The sequence below is a fragment of the Pygocentrus nattereri genome, chromosome 5 (assembly GCF_015220715.1).
Source record: "Pygocentrus nattereri isolate fPygNat1 chromosome 5, fPygNat1.pri, whole genome shotgun sequence".
Lineage (NCBI taxonomy): Eukaryota > Metazoa > Chordata > Actinopteri > Characiformes > Serrasalmidae > Pygocentrus > Pygocentrus nattereri.
In genome coordinates, this window is record NC_051215.1 from 45,471,430 (window position 1) to 45,488,307 (window position 16,878).

At 43.2% G+C, this 16,878-nt stretch overlaps 1 protein-coding gene across 2 annotated transcripts; it reads left to right on the forward strand.

The window, feature by feature from the left end:
• The first annotated feature begins 543 nt into the window (after positions 1-543).
• Positions 544-15,373, forward strand: sncga (synuclein, gamma a). Of its 2 annotated transcripts, XM_037538266.1 has the most exons (6): positions 544-846; positions 10,738-10,779; positions 10,876-11,003; positions 11,180-11,212; positions 12,911-12,967; positions 13,258-15,373. In XM_037538266.1, the coding sequence occupies exons 1-5, from the start codon at positions 726-728 to the stop codon at positions 12,965-12,967; spliced, it is 381 nt and encodes a 126-aa protein (XP_037394163.1). In that variant the 5' UTR covers positions 544-725; the 3' UTR covers positions 13,258-15,373. The 2 variants fall into 2 exon arrangements, with proteins under 2 accessions (XP_037394163.1, XP_017571361.1); XM_017715872.2 differs by lacking the exon at positions 11,180-11,212 and having other exon boundaries at positions 553-846.
• Positions 15,374-16,878: the final 1,505 nt, after the last annotated feature.

Below are 16,878 nucleotides of genomic sequence, written 5' to 3' on the forward strand. Positions count from 1 at the left end.
CAAAATGATTATCCAGAGTTTTTCAGTTGATGAACAGGGCAGTGCTGCTGCTGTTACTGTGATGGGGGATCATCAGGCTTTAACTGTCCGTAGCGGTTATGGATGTATATGAAGGCTTTCTCAGAATGTGTAGGGGAAAAGATGAATGACAGAAGTATTATGAAAAAAATATATGCATTAAAAATGAAATGAACTTTCACTGCTGTTAGTTATTGAATGTGTATGTCTGTCTGTTTGCCCTGCGATGGACTGGCGACCTGTCCCAGGTGTATCCTGCCTTCCACTCCATGACAGCAGGGATAGGCTTCAGCGCCCCCCACGACCCAGAGGGAGAAGCGGCTTAGAAGGTGTGGGTGTGTGTGTGTGTGTGTGCTAGGAGTTTTGAGTGTCTGCATTTCGCTACATTCCTTATTCACCCACTTACTTAACCCCATTTGTTCTCTCTCTCTCTCTCTCTCTCTCTCTCTCTCTCTCTCTCTCTCTCTCTCTCTCTCTCTCTCTCTCTCTCTCTCTCTCTCTCTCATCAGCTCCACTGGTCTTCTTGTTAAGAATGCTTCAATCTGTGAGCGCCAGCCCACTTTCATAAGAGCCACTCTCTTGCACACACTCAGACGCACACACATACACGCTTGCCAGCAGCCCAGCAAACAGGCCGACACACACAGCTCCAGTGACCAGCTGTAAGACACAGGCAGCAAAGGACACCGCCCAGCTCAGTGGTCAGGATGGATGTTCTGAAGAAGGGATTCTCCATTGCGAAGGAGGGAGTGGTAGCAGCAGCCGAGAAGACCAAGGCCGGGGTGGAGGAGGCTGCTGCCAAAACTAAAGAGGGGGTCATGTATGTGGGTACGTACAGAACGCTTCAGTTACAGAGGAGCAGGGAATGTCATACGGTATTTACTGTACCTGAAACGTCTCAGCAGTAGATGTAAGGAATAACGTGTTCCTAGAGAGCTACATATGTCAGTTTATAGATATTAAGAATTCAAACTGTTAGATTTGTACTAGAGAGGTGTAAATAGTAGTAAATCATGATGTGTTTTAATAACTTGAAATATGAAGTTTTATGCAAATTTCCGTTGGCAGAATTCACTGCAGATTGAAATTTCCTGCATTTCCAGTAATAAAAAATCCAGAAATGTCCATTTCTGCCATGCATAAACAGAGCAAAATCTGAAGTTCAGGCCCGTTTTTTATAAAGAAGAAACAACAGGAGAGTTCCAGTTTTACTCTTTTATACCTCTTAGGTAAGCATGGCAGGAGAAAAGCTGATGTCATCATCAGAGCTGGTGTGTGTTATCAGATTATAGTCCTGATGTGAGCAGCACTGGAGGGTCTGTGAACTAACCAGTGTCCACCAGCTGCCCGTCACACTGCTATATCTGCCACATTTATCATCCTCAGAGACTGTATGACAGACACGTTCAGACAGTGCAAAACCCCTGTTGTGTTCCCCTGTGTCATTTTATCATGCTTGCCCTGTCCAGCCCTGTGGGTCTGTCTGTACTCTCACTGACCGCAGTGGGTGGGGAGACAGAGAGTGATGCAATCAATTCACACCAGAATGACCAGGACGCAGCCACTTTATGAACTAGCAGTGACCAGAACATTTAACAGAACAGGAGAATGTCCTCAATAGGCCACACAATCATACAACCGCAGCTGATTATTAATAATGAATCTTAATTCATTTTAATTAGCTGGCTCTCAATACGTAGTAGACCCAAACTGAAGACAGAAACAGCTCAAACTCAAATAAACAAACATTACTGACCGCTGCCCTCTAAAGGTGTCATAGCACCAGTCAGAACATTTTCTGTTTTCTTTTATTTACATACACTGGCCTCAAGCAAATGGATAAAAATGACCTGAAGACTAAAGAAAGTGTGTTTATTGTTCTGATATCAAAACTATGACCATTGTAAATGAATTAAAATTGTATTTTATTTTCCTGACTTTAAGGGGCACATAATCTACAATTTTCTTGTAAACATCGTCCGCTTCTTATGCATGTCTGGATCATTTGAATGGCCAAGGTCTGACAAATAAAGGGTGTTTGTAGTGTTAAAAATAACCACTTTGGCTTCCAAAGAAATGGGCATAATGTCATGTTTCTTCTTTGAACTATCCTTCTGAGCCATGAACCATGCAAGAACCTTTATTTTTAAGGTGTATATGAATGCTCAGGTTAAACTGTTACAGGCCAGCTCATGTAAATGTGTTCATTGTTCTGACATCACAACCATGGGCTGTTTTTGTAGCGCAGTTTACATATACGGACTGTATTTATGATATGTTTTAATGCTTTAACAGCAGATGAAACTCAAATTTAAGAAATGCAAGGATTAACACTTTAAAGATCGCTTTAAAGACTTTTTCAGAATGAAACTCTGATATTCACTGAGTCAATAGAAAAGAAATAGCAGTTATTCATGTCTCAATGTTTAATTGAGCTGGACACTGAGTCAAAGCTGGTCACTCTCACCTCATCTCAGCTCAGCAGTCATGTCCAGAACTGCGGCCATGTTGGTCCATCAAGGAAACGGCCTGCTTCGGTCACATCAGGGCACCCTCACACTCTCTGCTGTCCCAGAGCTCACTGACCAAAACTCTTTTTAGACATTAGAGGTGTAGGAAATGCAGTAATGACAGCAGGTAGAAAAGAAAGAAGGTGGTTGTGCTTCATGCAATTTATTAGAGGCCAAATAATAAACTACATATATTGTTTAGAGCCTAATTATTATATATTTAAGAGGTGTGTGCATTGTTCCTGTTCTTTGTTTTGTACTTTGTTTTGGGTAGGAGAAAGAGGTTAGGCAACCTCTTAAAACATGTAAGAGGGCAGAAGTTGATAAAAAGTGTTTTTCAAGTTTGAATTAATAACATCAAAATAGTATTACTTTTTTTAAAATATATTTTTAAGCATTTCTCTTACCATATAAAATATATGATGGCTAATTTAAGTTGATAGATCCATCCATCCATCCATCCCCTCTCCTTGGATCACCACCTTATCGTGGTGGAGGGGTTTGCGTGCTTGAATGATCTTAGGAGCTATGTTGTCTGGAGCAAAAGCTCCTGGTAGGGTCTCCCATGGCAAACTGGTCCTAGGTGACAGGTCAGACAAAGTGTGATCCATAATAACCCCTATGAAGACACAAAAGCAGGACTTGTGTACCCTGCCCGGAACAGGGTTACCGGGGCCCCACCCTGGAGCCAGGCCTGGGGGAGGGGCTCGCCAGCGAGCGTCTGGTGGCCGGGCATTTACTCATGGTGCCCGGCCGGGCCCAGCCCGAAGGAGTTACATGAGTCCCCCCTCCCATCGACCCACCACCAATGGGAGGGGCAGTAGTAGGGGTTCGGTGCGTTGTGGATCGGGCAGTGTCCAAAGGCGTGGGCCTTGGCGTTCTGATCCTCGGTTGCTGAAATTGGCTTTTGGAACTTGGAACGTTACCTCACTGGCGGGGAAAGAGCCTGAGTTGGTGCGCGAGGTTGAGAGATACCGGCTAGATATAGTCGGGCTCACCTCAACACACAGCTTGGGATCTGGGTCCAATCTCCTTGAGAGGGGCTGGACTTTATTCTTTTCTGGAGTTGCCCATGGTGAGAGGCGGCGGGCAGGTGTGGGCTTTCTCATAGCCCCTCGACTCGGTGCCTGTATGTTGGGGTTTTCTCCGGTGGACGAGAGGGTAGCTTCCCTACGCCTTCGGGTTGGGGAACGGGTCCTGACTGTTGTCTGTGCTTATGCACCGAACAGCAGTTCAGAGTACCCAGCCTTCTTAGAGTCCTTGGGAAGGGTGCTTGAAGGTGCTCCTCCTGGAGACTCTATTGTCCTATTGGGGGACTTCAATGCTCACGTGGGCAATGACAGTGAGACCTGGAGGGGTGTGATTGGGAGGAATGGCCTCTCTGATCTGAACCCGAGTGGTGTTCAGTTTTTGGACTTCTGCGCAAACCACAGTTTGTCCATCACGAACACCATGTTTGAACACAAGGATGTCCATAAGTGCACATGGCACCAGGACACCCTAGGCCGCAGTTCAATGATTGACTTTGTAGTCGTGTCATCGGACTTGCGGCCATGTGTTTTGGACACTCGGGTAAAGAGAGGAGCTGAGCTGTCAACTGATCACCACCTGGTGGTGAGTTGGATCAGGTGGTGGGGGAAGATGCCGGTCAGACCAGGCAAGCCCAAACGTATAGTGAGGGTTTGCTGGGAACGTCTAGCAGAAGAACCTGTCAGATTGATCTTCAACTCACACCTCCGTCAGAACTTTGACCAGATATCGGGGGAGGTGGGGGACATTGACTCAGAATGGGCCATGTTCCGTTCCTCCATTGCTGAAGCGGCTGACTGTAGCTGTGGCCGTAAGGTAGTTGGTGCCTGTCGGGGCGGTAATCCTCGAACCCGGTGGTGGACACCCCAGGTGAGAGATGCCATCAAGCTGAAGAAGGAGTCCTACCGGGCATGGTTGGCCTGTGGGACACCAGAGGCAGCTGGCAGGTATCGACAGGCCAAGCGATCTGCGGCTTCAGTTGTCGCCAAGGCAAAAACCCGTGTATGGGAGGAGTTTGGTGAGGCCTTGGAAAGTGACTTTAAGTCGGCTCCGAAAAGATTCTGGCAAACCGTCAGGCGACTCAGAAGGGGAAAGCAGTGTGCCACTAGCACTGTATATAGTGGAGATGGTGTGCTGCTGACTTCGACTGAAGACGTCATTGGGCGGTGGAAGGAGTACTTTGAGGACCTTCTCAATCCCACCGACACGTTCTCCAGTGAGGAGGCTGAGTCTGGGGACATGGGAATAGGCTTGTCCATTACTGAGGCCGAAGTCGCTAAGGTAGTTAAGAAGCTCCTTGGTGGCAAGGCTCCAGGGGTGGATGAGATCCGCCCTGAGTTCCTCAAGGCTCTGGATGTTGTGGGGCTGTCTTGGCTGACACGCCTTTTCAACATTGCGTGGACATCGGGGGCGGTGCCACTGGATTGGCAGACTGGGGTGGTGGTGCCTCTTTTTAAAAAAGGGGACCGGAGGGTGTGTTCCAACTACAGGGGAATCACACTCCTCAGCCTCCCTGGCAAGGTCTATGCAGGGGTACTGGAGAAGAGAGTCCGGCTTATAGTCGAACCTCGGATCCAGGAGGAACAGTGCGGGTTCCGCCCTGGTCGTGGAACACTGGACCAACTCTTCACCCTCTCCAGGATTCTGGAGGGTTCATGGGAGTTTGCCCAACCAGTCCACATGTGCTTTGTGGATCTGGAGAAGGCATTCGACTGTGTTCCCCGGGGTATTCTGTGGGAGGTGCTTCGGGAGTACGGGGTACATGGCTCTTTGCTACGAGCCATTCAGGCCCTGTACAAACAAAGCAGGAGTTTGGTTCGCATGGCCGGCAGTAAGTCAGACTCGTTCCCAGTGAGAGTTGGACTCCGTCAGGGCTGCCCTTTGTTACCGATTCTATTCATAATTTTTATGGATAGAATTTCTAGGCGCAGTCAAGGGATGGAGGGTGTCTGGTTTGGTGACCTCAGGGTCACATCGCTGCTGTTTGCAGATGATGTGGTCCTATTGGGGACATCAGGCCGCGAACTTCAGCTTTCGCTGGATCGGTTTGCAGCCGAGTGTGAAGCGGCTGGGATGAGAATCAGTACCTCTAAATCCGAGACCATGGTTCTCAGGCGGAAAAGGGTGGAGAGCCCTCTCTGGGTCGGGGATAGGCTCTTGCCTCAAGTGGAGGAGTTCAAGTATCTCGGGGTCTTGTTCACGAGTGATGGTACAAGGGAGCGGGAGATTGACAGGCGGATTGGTGCTGGGTCAGCAGTGATGCGGGCTCTTTACCGGTCTGTTGTGGTAAAGAAAGAGCTGAGCCATAAGGCAAGGCTCTCGATTTACCGGTCGATCTACGTTCCCACCCTCACCTATGGTCATGAGCTTTGGGTAATGACCGAAAGAATAAGATCGCGAATACAAGCGGCCGAAATGAGTTTCCTCCGCAGGGTGTCTGGACTCTCCCTGAGAGATAGGGTGAGAAGTTCAGTCATCCGGGAGGGACTCGGAGTAGAGCCGCTGCTTCTTCACGTCGAGAGGAGCCAGCTGAGGTGGTTCGGGCATCTGGTTAGGATGCCTCCTGGACGCCTCCCTCGGGAGGTGTCACAGGCGAGTCCACCCGGGAGGAGACCCCGGGGAAGACCCAGGACACGCTGGCGCGACTATATCGCCCAGCTGGCCTGGGAGCGCCTCGGAATCCCCCTTGGAGAGCTTGTGGAAGTGGCTGGGGAAAGGGAGGTCTGGGCTTCATTGCTTAGGATGCTGCCCCCGCGACCCGAACCCCGGAGAAGCGGAAGATAATGGATGGATGGATGGATGGATGTATATGTATTCAATGTTTTTCATCTTGCATAGGTGCTCCTGTGTTGAGATCTGGTGATTAAGCTTTAAGCATTCTGTATTTATTTTACACCTAGAATGTTGAGGTCAAAACAGTGTGCAGGACATCGCGAGTGGTGATGAAACGCCCAAGTCTCATTGTGCCTTTTGCCCAGCCTTGGGACATGAAAGGAATGAGCAGAAAGGGCAGAAGTGACGACACACGATGCCCATAACAGCTTAGGAACATGCTGTCTATGCGCTGAGAGAGAATAAGAGAGAGAGAGTTTCATTGATTCTTGCCTCTGACTCCAATATGAGAAGTGCTTATGGGCAGAGCTGAGGGTGTTTTGTCCAGCAGTGTAGAATATGAGCTTGTTTGTTGCTGTATTGCCATGATTCAGGTCAAGGATAATGTCCACTTACAGCTGCAAACACACAACGTGTTTGTGCACCACATGTTCCTGCGGGGGCACATGTGTCTGCACGTTGTTAACCCCACCCAGGTTATTGATCTGATTGTTTGTTTGCGTGCGGCTTCCCAGCCACTTTCATAAAGCCAGCAGTTGCAGCAGAGGGCAGAGAACTGTAGGCTGATGGGATGGTCGTAAGGAAGAGAGGGGTGGGTGGTGCCAAGAGTACATTAGAGCAAGCAGTAAAATCTTTAGACCATGCACACACACATCATGCTTTACCCAATCAAAGAACAGAGGTCAGACAGTAATGTGCAGTGATAGAAACATCATATAATGCTTCTGTTTACCACAATTCAGACCGTGTGCCTCTAAACATCCCTGATTACATGCATGACATGCATACTCATACACATTATACTTGAGTAATATCAAGATGAGCCAACACATGCTGTTTTTTTTAAATGCACACATCTCTTTCTGCAGCCCCCCTAGTAGTGCAATGGAAATCAACATGGATGTTTTTCATTTATTTAATGAAGTTATGTGATACTTTTTAAATCCCACAAACGGGGAAATTCCACCTCCGCATTTAACCCATCCGTGAAGTGAAACACCACATACACACACTAGGGGGCAGTGAGGACACTTGCCCGGAGCGGTGGGCAGCCCTATCTACGGCGCCTGGGGACCAATTGGGGGTTAGGTGTCTTGCTCAAGGACACCTCAATCATGTGCTGTCGGCACTGGGAATTGAACCAGCAACCTTCTGGTCACAGGGCCAGGTCCCTAACCTCCAGCCCACGACTGCCCCCAAATCAAAAAAATAAGATGTTTTCAGATGAATTAGGACACTGCTGGATCTCTGTGTGAAATGTTGAGGCCCTGTGTTGAGCTGCTAGTGAGCAGTGAAGTGTGAAAAGGGACGAACCCCTTTCTCCTTCCAATGTAACGATCTGTACACTGACAAAACTTTCACAATCCCCACCCCCAGCCCATCCCCTCATTTCCTCAGGCCTAAATCAATACTACCACAGTTCAAAAAGGGGTCCAGCTTTCTGGCTTCAGGCAGAGGCCTCCCAGAACGTCCCAGAAAGTTCTCAGAGTTGTCTCCCCTCCCTCAACCAGTCTTCCCTCATACTACCACCATACGTTGAAGGCACGGCCTTCAAAAGAGCTCTGATGTTTCACCTTGTGAAATTTTTTGTTTGTATTTGTATTTGTCTTATTCCTAATTTGATGGCTGCCACACATTCCAATCCAAGTTGGCAGAGGAGCATGTTTACCACTGTGTTACATCACCTTTCCTTTCACCACTTAACTAGCTCTCCAAATCATAATCATGTTGGGAGTGAAGACACCAACTGGCCTCGTTTTGAAATTGTAATTTGCTGAGCGCTGCACAACCGTGCAAAGCCTTCACTGCTGTATTTTGCACTTCATTGTTAATAAGCAAACAGGTCTGGACTGCAAGCAGGTCAAGCACCTGCACTCTCTAATTACACAGCCATGCTGTTATAATATGTACAGTATATGGATTGCTGTTGTCATGTTGAAATAAGCATGGACATCCCTAGGTTGAGTCCCGTATGTTGATTCTAAATGTGTATATGTGCTTCAGCATTATTGACCCTGCTATGGACATCAATACACTCCCATACACTGTAAAAATGCTTCGTCAGATCAATCTAAACACAGAAATGAACCAGCTTTATTCAACCTAAATAAATACGTTGAATGAACTCGAATGAAAATTTCAAATGACTTTTTTCAATTTCAGTTGGAGAAAATGAGTTTAATTGTTTATTACTACATGAAGTAATTTTTTTGGGTTGATTTGACGCCTTTTTTTTTTTTTTTTTTGAATGATCCCTTTCTTCTTTGGAGAACATGATGTCCATTATTTCCATAAATAATCTGACAGTGCACGTTTCTACTGTGCATCAGGCCATTTCAAATGAGCTCGATCCCAGAGATTTCAGTAGCATTTTTGGATGTCGTTGATCTACACTGTAAAAATGGCTCATCAGTTCTACCTAAAAAAATGACTTCATGTTGTAGATTTAGTTGATCTAGTTTTATTCACCTTTAATTGAAACAATTATTAACTCAAAGTATTTATTTAGGTTGAATAAAGCTATTTAATTTACTTGTTATCACATGAAGTCATTTTTTTTAGGTAGATCTGACGAGCCATTTTTTACAGTGTGTGGCTTCCACTGTGCATAGCATAGTCTTAACCTACATTAACCTACAGAGACGAACTGTATTTACTGACAAAGTGCTTATATTAAAGTATTCCCGAGCCCACACGGTGATAACAATCACAGAAGCATATCGGTTTTTGCACCAGATTTAATGACCGAAGGTTGCGAACATTCAGTGGCACCTCTTTGCAAACAGATTTCTCCAGATTTCCCAAATCTTTTAATGATATTATGCACTACAAAGGGTGGAATACCTAAAAGACTTAAAATTGCTTGTTGAGGAACAGTGTTCTTAAATAGTTGTATTATTCTGCTTATTTCTATTTTTATGCAAGCCTCGACCATCCTTGCTCATAAAGAACCAGGCCTTTCCTGGATTTCATAATGAGTGCATCACCTGTTTAAGATGGTTTTTTTTTTGTTTGTTTGTTATTTTTGTTTTTCCCATTTTGACAAACTCCTAGTCCAACATTCCCCCTGTCCCAACCAATTTCAGAATGAGCAATATTTACAGAAAACAAACAATGATGATAAAGTACAATATTAATTGTCTTGTCTTTGTACTGTTTTTCATTTAAAACAGGTTGACTTGCTTGCTTACCTGAGGTAACAGAGGCTGTAGATTTTGTAAATCATACACATTTCATACACAATAAAATGTTATTTCAAAAAGAAAAAAATTGCATAGTTCAACTATTAAACTCCCAAACAGGTGCAAATCACACATTTTATGGCTGGTGCCAAAAAGAGCTAATTTAGTTAGAAAGTCAAAGATTCAGAGTTGACATTGTTTTTCTCTATAAAACAACGCTTCATTTCTCTTAAATTTGCTCTGATTCAGTAAAAAAAATGGATTTGTTCAAAATAGTTATACTGACCAGGCTCAAGGCCTCCTTGAGGATGAACTATATATAGCAAGATACCTTCCCCTCCATTTTATCTTTTAGGTGGGCTATGGCTCACAGTGTTGTGCCGTCTGAATTAATGAGTCCTCAGAGAGCTTCAGAAGTGACATCACTCTGCTGCAGCTCCAGTGGACTATCCTGCAATATCATGGTTTGTTTCTAGAAACCACATAGAAGTCCAAGCTGCCATGTTTCTCTCCAGGCTCTCAGGAATGCGCATGTTTTGATGTTAAATCAGCCCATTGTTCCAGTGAACGAGGACAAAGCTTTACTTGAGGAGTGTGTCTGACAGATGGACCATGCTTGAAATGCCAAGGGGGCTGTTCAGAGTGGGATTTGTTCAGAGTGGACCAGATCAGGGATTTAAACCTCTTTCTAACCTAAAGGCGAGTCAATGCAGTTAAGATTTTAGGAAGCCATAGTTTGATTTGACATATTTTTGTCAGATTCAGAGTTATTTTTAAAATAGTAATTGAATTATTTATTCTATTATTTATTCTAAATAATAGATATTCTATATATTATCTTAATGCAGTTGAACCAATATGGGGGTGCACAACTGAGGCTCTGGAGGTGAAGGAAGAGCATGACTGATCCTTCTCACCTGTAGGTGCCTTTGTAAGCCAGCCTGGGCTGAACTCTAGAGCAGAGGGCTGTAGTAGAGCGTAGCTAATAGGATAAAAAACCTTAATACATTACCCAAAAAAAACCAAAGTACATCTGAGTTTAAGGCAAAACACAAGCAAAGTGCTTAAGTGAACAGCTGAGAAGTTTGGTCATTTTGAAGGTTCTGTCTAAGTTAACATGCTTTCCTAGGATTTACCAGTTTAACCTTTTTTAACCTTTCTCATAGGTACAAAGACAAAGGAAGGCATGGTCTCAAGTGTGAACACAGGTGAAGAAGACAACCTAAAGCAGCACACCTTTATGAAATCGTACATGTAGCTTTTTGTTTTGAATTCTAAACACAGAAAATATGCAATGTCTCTAGTTGCCCAGAAGACAACTGAGCAGGCCAATCTCGTTGGGGAGTCAGCAGTAGCCGGAGCGAACCAGGTATCAGAGAAGGCCGTGGAGGGTCTGGAGAGCGTGGTAGCGTCGTCTGGACTGGTCAACCCGGTAAAGACACACATAATAACCCTATTTCTCTGTTACAGAAGATTAAAACTGGAATCTAATAACCATAATTCAGTCAAAAGTTTGGGAAACTATAAATATGTTGCATTTTCTTTAGTATTATGAAGGCTCAATGTTAATGACAATGCTCTAATATTGACTTGTTTTCTTCATGTGAGGAATGTGGACAGGATGAACAGCTGGACACTGAGGTGCTAGCATGAACTCAAATATCAAGCATGACTTTTTACGCTTGCTCTGATATATTTCAAACATAAAACCATTTCACACATTTAAATGAAGACATAAAGGCCTGAACTGACATATGCTAACGTCCAAATCTGCCCAGAGTTTGTACCAGGCTGTTGAGCAATGAAGACCAATTTTTTCCAATAAAATGTTGTGATTTTAGTCGGATGATCTCACTCATGGAGCAACGAGGCCTATTTTAAAATTCCCCTCGGGTCTCCCAGCCTGCAGTCTGGGTTCTCAGTCTGACCTGACAAGATTACTGGGACAAGGGTGACTATTGGCAGTGTAATTAAAGGGAGTCCTGCCAGCACTGAAGAAAGCCGTGTTTCATGAATCTTGCTCTGATTTTGTGAGATCCAGTTTGGTGGTTTGGTATCAGTGATCAGTACAGGATTACGATGAAAGGAATCCAGGAATCCATCCACTGTGATGAAGCAAAAATATGTCTTTATGGGATCAGAGCCAGAGAGAAGGAGAATAAAATAAACAGTAAGGGATGTTCATTCACTGAGACTAGTAAGTTCAAGAGAATCGCATTTTCCAAACAGATCAGGGATTTTATTTCTAAAATTAAAGGCACCAAACAGGACTCTTTGTGCAATGCCAATTCCGTAAAGAGTTTTCCAATGGATAAGCAACTGTTATTTGTAAATGAAATGGAAGTGCGAATAACCAAGGAACCTCACCACATAAAGAATCTATTCCAGTTGAAGGTTCTTCCTAGAACTGTATGTTCAGGCTATGAACCAATTAGGAACCTTCATTTTAAGTGTGTTTATTATTATGTTGTTGCCTACCTGTGTGTTTCTTTAGGGTCTTACTATATTCGCATCAAAGATCTCACCTGTATGCCTATCCATATGAAATGCATTCATATTTCTAATGGTTGCCTATTTCCATACTCATGCATATTCATCCAAATAACACCAAACTGCCCATGGACACTGTAACTTCACGACTATATTGCATTGCATATTTTCTTTGCACATTGTCTCTCTTCCAATCAGGTGCACACACATGTAAAATATATTAATACAATGCACAAAATGCTCTCTTGGCAAGTGAAAACATTGTACAGCTAATCATTTCTAATAATTCTTATTATGAGATTCTTATGATCTGAGAAACATTAGATATTTTGACTAGATTTATGTGCAACCTAAAGAATGACTTTCATTTTTTGTCTTTCATCTTTCATCATAAGTTTGAACTGGTCAGATATTTTTTAAATAAGTTAACACATCCTTTAAATATGCCATTATTTGTCAACTTCTAGTGTATAATTGCTATTTATTTGCTGAGTTTAACTTACTGGTGGCGGGGGGGGGGGCATAAAATATAAATTGCACCATAACTTTTTATAAACCACAGTTTGTTTAATTTCTTTCAATATGTTAAATTCAGCAAACAAACAGTAATTGTGCATTACAATATGTGAAGTGCGTCATCAACAACACATAGAATTTGACCAGATGCACCCAAACTTCTGCATTCGGCTGTATTTCTGGTTAACAAATGTAAAATGACCATCAAGACCTCATAGCATTCCTTCTTCTTGAAAGCTGGGGATGTGCCTACCTGGTCCTAAATGGGCTACAGGCTGTGACGAGGCGAGAAGCAACTGGACATTTAATTTTTTGTTCTTTGTGTCTTTCTAGGCAGAACTCTCCAAGACCGAAGGAGCGGCAGAGCAGCCCACAGACCCAGGACAGTAGGTAAGGGAGATGTAAAGGAGAAGCAATTGGGGAGAAAGATAAAAGCAAAGAAAGAGAGACAGACAGAGAGGTGGGAAGATCTAGGCAAGAGAGCAAAGAGAGGGAGAGGGGTGTTTGTCAGGAAAGATGATGGAGGAAGGGTCAGAGATGAAAATAAAGAGAAAGAATGACAAAATAGCAGAAGTGGACAACCATAGAAGAGAGGAAGCAAGCTCCTCACTCTTAATGGAGCTGAATTAGGAGGAGCCATGTTGTCTCGTTCTCATTTTCACTGTTGTCTCTCTTTTCAGGGTTGTTGCCTCTAGAATCCATGCCTCCTAAACGTGGTCTGCTGGCTGTTCAATATGAGTGTCCATATTAACTGCTGTCCACACTTTACCATTACCTGTATTCTGACCCCTCCAACAGCAGAGCCAATAGTCCGTTCTGAAGCTTTTTAATGTGACTTGAAAGACACCGTTCTAAAAGTGATCTGTAAAGAGTGTTATGCCTTTGGAGTTTGTGAGAAGTATTGCCCTATAAAGATCAATGTGTAGGTGAGGACTTTTGCATTTGGCCACCTTTGCAGGTCTGTTGTGTGCACCCTCCGTGTCCCTGTCTCGTCCTCTTCAGTTGTCAGTCATATACAGATGTTGATAATTGAACTACAGCAAGACACAACCAAGATCTCCAAACCAAACTAGCTCTGAGGCCTCTACCTGTCCCACTTCATCTTATGTGAAAGTGTGGTCTTAAATGACCAACTCTTAGAGATCTGTCCTTCATACTCATGTATCAACATAGACACACACACACACACCACACACAAAAAGACTAACTTTCCTACTGATTCGTGCATTATTATAACACCTGTGTTTATTATTAGCTTAAGCTTAAGAGCCTGTGTGTTGTACTAACTCTGTGTTCTAGAGCCTGACACCATAGAGAAAGATGAGGTTAATTTTATTCCAAGCAGTTTTGGAGCATTTCTATTGGGCAGTTTGATCAATTTTTTATTTTTTTTTAAAACAGTGATGGTAATGCTGCCATGACTTCGTTCAGTAACATAACAGTGTAATGTTGTCATTACTTGTAACTGTCTCAGCCAATGCCATAATGTCTGTTGCCATGACAACTTGTGTCACATGCAGATTTTTACTGTGTACTCTAGTTAGCCAAATATGTGTAAGCCATCAAGAGGGGGATTCTATTGGTTTTTCCAAAAATGTCTGCATAAGTAAGTTACTGAGATGTAAACAAAGTCATTCAGAGTGGTTTGATGTGAAATTCTCCGCTCTAGAGAAACTTAGTGAGGCAGAATTGTTCACAGTGGTAGTAAGAGGAACCGGACGTCTGAGGACATTGTTTAATGCCTGTAAATGCTCCCTCACAGACAGCTTTTGAATGGTAGGGTTATGAATACGCTGCCTGATGCCTGAGACATTGTTTTAGGCATTCTAAGGCAAAATACTCCCCAAAGAAAATTTCCTTTTTTCAGATTTGCCACTATTTTACCATTATCAGCATCACATAAAAACCTACGACACATCTGAGTTCACGGGTGGTTTTGGATAGTAAATAAAATGTCTGTATTTGTGATAAAGTCAATGTGACACCTGGTTCCTATTAGCACCACTGAGTCTGTAAGCTTGTCTACAACTACACTCTTCATATCAAACCTCTCCGAATGACTCTGTTCACATCTCAGTGCTTGAATTACACAGAAAATTTTAAAAATCAGTAGAAATTCCCTTTAATGATAACAGAAAACTGGTCTGTTACTGAACATAATCTCATTTTATGACAGCATATTGCATCTGAAATCACATGTTAATAGCATGGTTATGTCAGTTTTATGCAGCAGAGTTCAAGTAAACAGCTACCAAAATATGACATCAGGCTTTTGGACCGAAGCCTAAATGAAGGTACAGAAACATTCCAGTTATAATGGCATCGCAGTCTTCTCCTTTGAAGTAACTAATACACTCACAGTGTTTTTCTGACTGCACAGACCCTGAGACTGGACCGGAACAATGGGGAGAGTGTGTAAAACACTGATAATGATGGGCTCCGTCTGTTGTAGCTGCCCTAGAACAAGTGATGCTATTGAGTTGGGTTGACAATGATCAGTATTATCTGTAATTCCTGTCTGTTTTTTTTTTTTAAGTACAATTTTACTCTGGCTCCCTAAGCTACTCAACTTACTAAATGACTAAACAGCCCGCTAGCCCTTCTGCTTCTGGAGACAGAAAGAGATGAAATAGTGAGAATGAGCGAGTTGTGCAGAAGCCATGCATGTTGCCTTAGACACCACACACAAACTGATCATGACTGCAGTGACTCACCATCTGTAAACTCACCTTGAGGCTGTCTTTTTGTTTTCTATGAATTCTGCGGCTCGAATAAATGTTTTGTTAAAAACCAAAATGCCCTCCAGTCTTTTTTTCCCTTTAAATAATAAATCATAATAAACCCACAGAAAGGAAACATTCATATAATTCATTAAAGCTTGCTTTAAAAGATGCTCACAACAAAGTGAAGAGAAAAAGTAGATGTTCAAAAGCACTTACAGGGGAATTCCAACAAGTTTTCAAAAATGTTCACAACAGCTATATGATTAAAATGTATACAAAGTCATTCCGAGAGGTTGGTGAAATGTGAAATGCTCCACTTTTAAGAAACGTGTCAAGTCAGAATGCTTCACAGTGGTGGTGATAGGAACCGGATGCCTGCCTCTAAAAGCCCTCTCAGAGAAAGTTGTTACATAAAATGCTTATGAATACATTGTCTGATGTCTGAAATGTTAGTGCACGGTAGTTTAGAGAAGGTTTTGATCTAAACTCTTGAAGAGAACTGTAGTTGACCAATAGATCTTCATGCCTCATGTTTATGAGTTGCTTGCCTCGTGGCCAAAGAACGGAGAGCGTGTGTAAATATCTGCATCCCTGTCAAAGAAAACCAATTAACCGAAGACCACACCAACACTAAACTCAAACTGGGTGTCTATACATTGTGTACTGAGTCTTCGCCTGTAAAGAATGAGGAGTGATAGAGTTCAGTTTCACTTTAATTCACTGAAACCTGAAGGAGGAGCGACCTATAAATGCTGAAAACTAGAGCGTAGAGACTCCCTGCCCACAGGGCTACTTTACTACTTTCTCTCTCTCTCGCTCATGATGATCTCACACACCTGATGATTTACTGTTCTGTTTTTACCGCTGAACATGTCACGCAAAAAAAAGCATAATGGTTTATGTATTCATATAGTAAGTCTATACGGTACACTTAGCGCGAACCTGTAGGTTTCTAAATAGTTTCTTAGTATTAAGACTGCTGACGTGTTGAGATGTGCGATGTGCGCTTTACAGGGTGGTGTTTGATCTGAAAAGGAAAATCTAAACATTCCAGCTAAGGGAGGAAACAGACGCCCAGCTGGAGCAGCGCCAGATACACACTCACCAAAATACAAACAAAACAAAACCGTAAACTGGGCAACAAGCACAACAATCCTGGTTATTTTTGATGATACCATGTGACTGATTTTATGAATGGATCTGAGTGATTGACAAATCATGACAATGTTCAAATCCTCTCATCGAAAATCTACCATTAGGAACACACTAAAACTAGTTTGGTTTGGGTTTATATTGACGCCCATTAATACTAAAAGCAGAGCCATTTTGAAGGTTACTAGGCCATTTACACGTATTGAAACCCATGAACAAAGGCTTCTTGACTCCAGTGTTAACAAACAATACAAGAAACCTTTCCATGTATTATTTATGGTATATTACAGCTCAGTCTCCAGATGGGTGGATGTTCAGGAGTGAAAAATGTCCTCGCCTTCACTCGTGACAGCACTGGGGCTACAGGTTTCTCGCTGTGATGACTCTTGCTATGGTTTTAAACAAAAGTGAACATCATGAATAGCT

Bases quoted from the DNA above. Each gene is read 5' to 3' on its own strand.
- sncga (XM_037538266.1), top strand. From the start codon at position 726: ATGGATGTTCTGAAGAAGGGATTCTCCATTGCGAAGGAGGGAGTGGTA. The intron at 11,004-11,179 runs GTAAAGACACAC...TCTTCATGTGAG, and splicing joins CGTCTGGACTGGTCAACCCG to GAATGTGGACAGGATGAACA. The intron at 11,213-12,910 runs GTGCTAGCATGA...GTGTCTTTCTAG, and splicing joins ATGAACAGCTGGACACTGAG to GCAGAACTCTCCAAGACCGA.